Here is a 7,655-nt window from a genome sequence, read left to right on the forward strand (position 1 = left end):
TTTGTCACTCCAAGTATTGGAGATGTATCTCTGGGCCCTCTCGGTAATACACATCATAAGAAGCCTTGCAAGCAAAGTGACTAAGGAGTTAGTTATAAGATGATGTATTATGGAACGAGTAAAGAGACTTGCCGGTAACGAGATTGAACTAGGTACGAAGATACCGACGATCGAATCTCGGGCAAGTAACATACCGATGGACAAAGGGAATTATGTATGTTGTCATAAGGTTTAATCGATAAAAATCTTCGTAGAATATGTTGGAGCCAATATGGGCATCTAGGTTCCTCTATTGGTTATTGACTGGAGAGGTGTCTCGGTCATGTCTACATAGTTCTCAAACCCGTAGGGTCCGCACGCTTAACGTTCATTGACGATATAGTGTTATATGATTTGGTGACCGAATTTTTTTCAGAGTCCCGGATGAGATCATGGACATGACGAGGAACTCTGGAATGATCCGTTGGTAAAGATTGATATATAGTATGATGGTATTCGGACACTGGAAGAGTTTCAGAGTGCACCGGGTAGTTATCGGATCACCGGAAGGGGTTCCGGGCATCCCTGGGAAGTATATGGGCCATATGGGCCAAAAGAGGGGAGCACACCAGCCCACAAGGGGCTGGCGCACCCCTCCTATGGCAGCCGGCCTAGGGGAGGAACGTAAAGGGGGGGGGGGATTCGGCCTCCCCCTTCCTTTATCTCCCCCTTTCCTTTCTCCCGGAAGCAAATAAGGAAGGGGGGGGGCAAGGGCAGGAGCCCAAGTAGGATTCGGCCCTACTTGGGGCGCCTCTTGGCCTCTTCCCTCTCCGCCACCTATATATATATATGTGGGAGGGGGGCGTCACACATAACCACGACAATCTCTTAGCCATGTGCGCGCCCCCCTCCACCGTTTACACCCTCGGTCATATTTTCGTAGTGCTTAGGAGAAGCCCTGCGAAGATAGCATCACCATCATCATGACCATGCCGTCATGCTGCTGGAACTCATCCAATACTTCGCCGTCTTGCTGGATCAAGAAGGCGTGGACGTCACCGAGATGAATGTGTGTTGAACGCGGATGTGTCGTATGTTCGGTACTCGATCGGTTGGATCGCGGAGAAGTTCGACTACATCAACCACGTTACTAAAAACTTACACTTACGGTCTACGAGGGTACATAGACACACTCTCCCCCTAGTTGATATGCATCTCGATGGATAGATCTTGCGTGTGCGTAGATTTTTTTCCATGCAATGTTTCCCAACAATGGCATTCGAGCCAGGTCTATGCGTAGATGATATGCATGAGTAGAACACAAAGAGTTGTGGGCGGTGATAGTCATACTGCTTACCATCAACGTCTTATTTTGATTCAACGGTATTGTGGGATGAAGCGGCTCGGACCAACCTTACATGTCCACGTACATGAGACCGGTTCCACCGTCTGACATGCAACTAGTTTTTCATAAAGTTGGTTGGCGGGTGTTTGTTTCTCCTACTTTAGTTGAATCAAATTTGACTACGACCGATCCTTGAAGAAGGTTACAACAGCAAACTTTATGATTCATCATTGTGGTTTTTGCGTAGGTAAGAACGGTTCTTGCTAGAAGCCCGTAGCAGCCACATAAAACTTGCAACAACAAAGTAGAGGACGTCTAACTTGTTTTTGCAGGGCATGTTGTGATGTGATATGGTCAAGATATGATGCGATATATGTTGATGCATGAGATGATCATGTTTTGTAATATCGACAACTGGCAGGAGCCTTAGGGTTGTCTCTTTATTGTATGAAATGCAAGCGCCATGTAATTGCTTTACTTTAACCATATACATTAGCAATAGTTGGCGAGACGACCCCGACGCAACGATGGAGATCAAGGTGGCGAGCTGGTGACGATGGAGATCATGATGATGCTTTGGAGATGGAGATCAAAAGCATAAGATGATGATGGCCATATCATGTCACATATTTTGATTGCATGTCATGTTTATCCTTTATGCATCTTATTTTACTTAGAATGGCGGTAGCATTATAAGATGATCCCTTCACTAAATTTCAAGATAAAAGTGTTCTCCCCGAGTATGCGCCATTGCCAAAGTTTGTTGTTTCGAAGCACCTCGTGATGATCGGGTGTGATAGACTCTACATTCACATACAACGGGTGTAAGACAGTTTTGCACATGCAGAATACTTGGGTTAAACTTGACGAGCCTAGCATGTACATACATGGTCTTGGAACACTGGAGACCGAAAGGTCAAACGTGAGTCATATAGTAGATATGATCAACATAAAGATGTTCACCATTGATGACTACCCCATCTCACGTGATGATCGGACATGGGTTAGTTGATTTGGATCATGTATCACTTACATAACTTGAGGGATGTTTATTTAAGTGGGAGTTCATTAGTAATTTTATTAATTGCACTTAATTTATCATGAACTTAGTCTTATAGTTTTGCATATATATGTTGTAGATCAATGGCCTGAGTTACCGTTCCCCTGAATTTTAATGCATTCCTAGAGAAAGCTAAGTTGAAAGGTGATGGTAGCAACTACACGAACTAGGTCCGTAACTTGAGGATTATCCTCATTGTTGCACAGAAGAATTATGTCCTTGATGCACCACTAGGTGACAGACCAGCCGCAGGAGCTACTGCAGATGTTATGAACGTCTGGCAGGGTCAATCTGATGACTACTCGATAGTTCAGTGTGCCATGCTTTATGGCTTAGAACCAGGATTTCAAAGACGTTTTGAACGACATGGAGCATATGCGATGTTACAAGAGTTGAAGTTAATATTTAAAGCAAATGCCCGGGTTGAGAGATATGAAGTATCCAACAAGTTATATAGCTATAAGATGGAGGAGAACAGTTCTGTCAATGAACACATACTCAAAATTTCTGGGTATCACAACCACTTGACTCAGCCGGGGGTTTATCTTCCAGTTGATAGTGTTATTGACAGAGTTCTTCAGTCACTGCCACCAAGCTACAAAGGCTTCATGATGAACTATAATATGCAAGGGATGAACAAAACAATTCCTGAGCTTCTCACAATGCTTAAGGCTGCAGAGATAGAAGTCAAGAAGGAACATCAAGTGTTGATGGTTAACAAGTCCACTAGTTTCAAGAAAAAGGGCAAGGGAAATAAAGGGAACTTCAAGAAGAATGGCAAGCAATTTGCCACTCCTAAGAAGAAGCCCAAAGCTGGACCCAAGTCTAAAACTGAGTGCTTCTACTGCAAAGGGAATGGTCACTGGAAGCGGAACTGCCCCAAATACTTGGCGGATAAGGATGGCAAAGTGAACAAAGGTATATTTGATATACATGTTATTGATGTGTACCTTACTAATGCTCATAGCAGCGCGTGGGTATTTGATACTGGTTCGGTTGCTTATATTTGTAACTTGAAACTAGAGCTGCAGAATAAACGAAGATTGGCTAAGGACGAGGTGACGATGCACGTCAGGAATGGTGTAACACCCTCGATGCGACTATAGCTCCCACGTGTCGAGGCACGACTTAGAGACATAATCGCATTGAAGGCATAGGTCGCAAGTTAGGCAATCTTCACAACATCCCATGTAATATAGATAATAAAAGGGGAGATAACATAGTTGGCTTACACTCGCCACGTCAATCAAGTACATAAATAACATTACATCATTCAAACACTCATGGCCCGACTACGGCGCCAAAATTAAAGATAACCCAACATGCGACACGGTCCCGATCACCCCAACTGGGCACCACTACTGATCATCAGGAAAGGAAACATAGTATCATTGAGAGTAATCGTCGAACCCCCACTTGAGCTCAAGCGCGTCACCTGGAGCAGAATCATCAGGCCCTGCATCTGGTTTGGAAGTAATCTGTGAGCCACAGGGACTCAGCAATCTCGCACCCTCGCGATCAAGACAATTTAAGCTTAATAGGCAAGGCAAGGTAAATAAGTGGAGCTGCAGCAAGCGACTAGCATATATGGTGGCTATCCTGTTCGCAAAAGAGAGCGAGAAGAGGAGGCAAGGCACGAGCGAGAAACTAGAGAGCAACCTGCGCAAGCATTACTCTAACACCGTGTCCACTTCCCGGACTCCGCCGAGAAGAGGCCATCACGGTAACACACTCAGTTGATTCATTTTAATTAAGTTAAGGTTCAAGTTATCTACAACCGGACATTAACAAATTCCCATCTGCCCATAACTGCGGGCACGGCTTTCGAAAGTTCAAATCCCTGCAGGGGAGTCCCAACTTAGCCCATGACAAGCTCTCACGGTCAACGAAGGAATAGACCTCCTCCCGAGATGTTCCGATCAGACTCGGTACCTCGGTTCTTCAAGACACTTCGACAGGTTAAAACTAGTCCAGCAACACCGCCCGAATATGCCGACAAATCCCGATAGGAGCTGCACATATCTCGTTCTCAGGGCACACTCAGATTGTCTAAACTTCCGGTAGGCCAGCCCAGAGTTGCCCCTGGTAGCCACCGGCGGCTGACGGGTTGGACCAACACTCAGAGGAGCACTGGCCCGGGGGGGTTTAATAAGATGACCCTCGGGCTCCGGAAACCCAAGGGAAAAAAAGACTAGGTGGCAAATGGTAAAACCAAGGTTGGGCATTGCTGGAAAAGCTTTAATCAAGGCAAACTATCAAGGGGTTCCCATTATAACCCAACCGCGTAAGGAACGCAAAATCCGGGAACATAACACCGATATGACGGAAACTAGGGCGGCAAGAGTGGAACAAAACACTAGGCGAGAGGCCGAGCCTTCCAACCTTTACCAAGTATATAGATGCATTAAGATAACATGGCAATATAATGATATCCCAACAAGTAAATAATGTTCCAACAAGGAACGGTCTCCAATCTTCACCTGCAACTAGCAACGCTATAAGAGGGGCTGAGCAAAGCGGTAACATAGCCAATCAACGGTTTGCTAGGACATGGTGGGTTAGAGGTTTGACTTGGCAATTTGGGAGGCTTGAAAGCAAGTGGTAGGCATCGTAGCATTGGCATAGCAAAAGAGCAAGCAATCTAGCATAGCAAAGATAGTAGTGATTTCGAGGGTATGATCATCTTGCCTGCAAAGTTGTCAGAGTTGACTGGATCCTCGAAAGCAAACTCAACGGGATCCCCGTTAGCGAACTCGTCTCCCGGCTCTACCCAAACAAGACAAACAAGCAAACGGAACACAATCAACCACGTGCAAAGCTCAAACAATATGATGCAAAGATGGTATGCTATGCGGGATGCGATGCGGGATGCATATGCAAGATTTGACAAGGAACACATGACCCTGGCCTCAACTTGGGAATCCAAGTGTGCCACTGGAAATATGAGATGAAATCACTTGAAAACGATATAAAGAACGCCGGAATCGGAGCTACGGTTTGGAAATGGCAAGCGATTTAAATATGGCCACGTTCTGCGATTTACAACAAGTAGCCATCTAAATGCAACAAGATGAACAAGCTAAAGCACCAAAAAATGGCATAAAAATACATGCCAGGGATGCATTCATGATGCTTAACAAAAGTATAGCACTGAGCTATGGCCAATTCATCCATTAACAGGTTCAAACAAGCATGGCAAAAATGCATATGACAAACAGATCTCAGACTTAGTGAAATTAACACTTGTCTGGAATTTCAGATCAGGTAGCTCTCTTTGGAGCAACAAAACTACATGCTACAGGACGTGAACATGGCAAAGTAAAGCATCGCATGGAGATACTCAAAGAGCTTAACAAAAGTCCCTTAGTGACCTTGAGCCAAAAGGGATCAGAAAATACAATTGCAAGCATGTGAACATGGCAAAAACATAATCAGTTCTCAGATTTGTGAAAACTAGAGCATGCTGAAACAGATATCAAGTAGGCATGTTTACGAGCTCGATGCACTCACTATAGAGCAAGTCATGACAAACTAAGCATACATACATCAATAATACACAAAATGCAAGCTAGACATGGCAAGAACAATAACATAGCATGCACGGACCAACTACAACATCATCGGCAAAATCGCTAACAAGTAGACAATCTGCCTAGATTCACGAAATGACAAAAGTAGAGCTCGATTGACTCAAGCTAGGGTGCTCCATAATTGCAAACAAAGACATGGATGGATAGATCACTACAATATTAACAAAACCTCCTTACTGATCATCCTTAAAAGAGGCACGGGTCACTCGGAAACAACATGAACATATGGCCATATGAGATAAACAGATCAAGGACTTAGTGGAAATGCTAAGTCCCTGAAATCAGCATTACCAAGTGCCTCAGTTTGCAAGCTTGTGCTAGTCACCACACACATCACAAAAATACATGGATTGCACCTCTGGAAAGATGGAAAAACCCTTAACAAAACATATGTAGAGCTCATGGGCATATCATGCACACAATAATCATGGCAAAACTGACAAATATCTAAATGGAGCAGCAGATCTGACAATTATCTCAAGTAGCACTCTTCTAACAGAATTTCGGGCATCAAGATGAACTCAAATGAAAATGATGCAATGGAATGAAATGATGTACTCTCTGAGGCGAACATTTTGATATGCTATATGCCAAAAACGGAGCTACGGATGCAAAGTTACGATGCGGTGAACATGAGCATATGAACTAGGGTTTCGGGCAAAAAGTCAATCCTCGAGATTTTAGATCTCAGATCTGGCACGTCTCCCGAGGTCGCCGGAGCTGTTCGCCGGAGAAGAAACCGAGGTGGCCGGAGCTCGGGGAGGCGGCGAGGTGGCCGGGGTGGAGCTCGGCTCCGCCGGCGAGGGGCGCGGTGCGGCGATGCGGCGACCGGCGCGGTGCGGCGCGGCGACAGAGTTGGCCGGCGGTGGCCGGGGCGACTCGGCGAGACGGCGACCGGAGCGGCGCGGTCCGGCGATGGCGGTGCGGTGGCCCGGGCGGCCGGAGATGGAGGAGAAGGTCGGCCGGGAGCCGGTGGAGGCGGGATCGGGCGGCGGGCGGCTCGGGCCTCGGGGGCTCTCCCCGGGCCGGAGCGGGCCGGAGCGGGCGCGGGTGGCGGCGCGCCACGTGGCAGGCGGCGGTTGGCGGTGGCGGATCCGGACGCGTCCGGCTCCGTCCGGACATGTCCGGCGGTGGAGATCCGATTTTTAGGGTTAGGGGGGAGAAGATCCGGGAATTGGAAATGGGGTTCTATTTATAGAGGTAGAGGGAGCTAGGAGAGTCCAAATGAGGTGCGGTTTTCGGCCACGCGATCGTGATCGAACACTCTAGATGATGGAGAAGGTTTTGGTGGGTTTTGGGCCAACTTGGAGGGGTGTTGGGCTGCAACACACACGAGGCCTTTTCGGTCCCTCGGTTAACCGTTGGAGTATCAAACGAAGTCCAAATGATACGAAACTTGACAGGCGGTCTACCGGTAGTAAACCAAGGCCACTTGGCAAGTCTCGGTCCAATCTGGAAATGTTTAATCCCCACACACGAAAGAAAGGTAGAAATGACCACCGGAGGAGAACGAAGCGCCGGAATGCGAAACGGACAACGGGGAAAATGCTCGAATGCATGAGATGAACACGTATGCAAATGCAATGCACATGATGACATGATAAGAGATGCATGACAACGATAACAACACACGGATACAAAGAGCCGAACCCGAGAAAATAAAATAACTTAAGGCCGGAAA

At 46.6% G+C, this 7,655-nt stretch overlaps 1 protein-coding gene across 1 annotated transcript; it reads left to right on the top strand.

Moving 5' to 3' along the window:
- The first annotated feature begins 2,467 nt into the window (after window positions 1-2,467).
- On the top strand, window positions 2,468-7,123 carry LOC147965418 (uncharacterized). Its single transcript, XM_087530452.1, has 2 exons — window positions 2,468-3,464; window positions 6,666-7,123. The coding sequence occupies exons 1-2, from the start codon at window positions 2,654-2,656 to the stop codon at window positions 7,121-7,123; spliced, it is 1,269 nt and encodes a 422-aa protein (XP_087386578.1). The 5' UTR covers window positions 2,468-2,653.
- Window positions 7,124-7,655: the final 532 nt, after the last annotated feature.

The sequence above is a fragment of the Triticum urartu genome, chromosome 6A (assembly GCF_056163025.1).
Source record: "Triticum urartu cultivar PI428250 chromosome 6A, HENAU_Tu73, whole genome shotgun sequence".
NCBI lineage: Eukaryota > Viridiplantae > Streptophyta > Magnoliopsida > Poales > Poaceae > Triticum > Triticum urartu.

Coding starts and splice junctions, on each gene's coding strand:
- LOC147965418 (XM_087530452.1), top strand. CDS start 2,654: ATGAACGTCTGGCAGGGTCAATCTGATGACTACTCGATAGTTCAGTGT. Junction 3,465..6,665: donor GACGATGCACGTCAGGAATG/GTGTAACACCCT, acceptor TTTAGATCTCAG/ATCTGGCACGTCTCCCGAGG.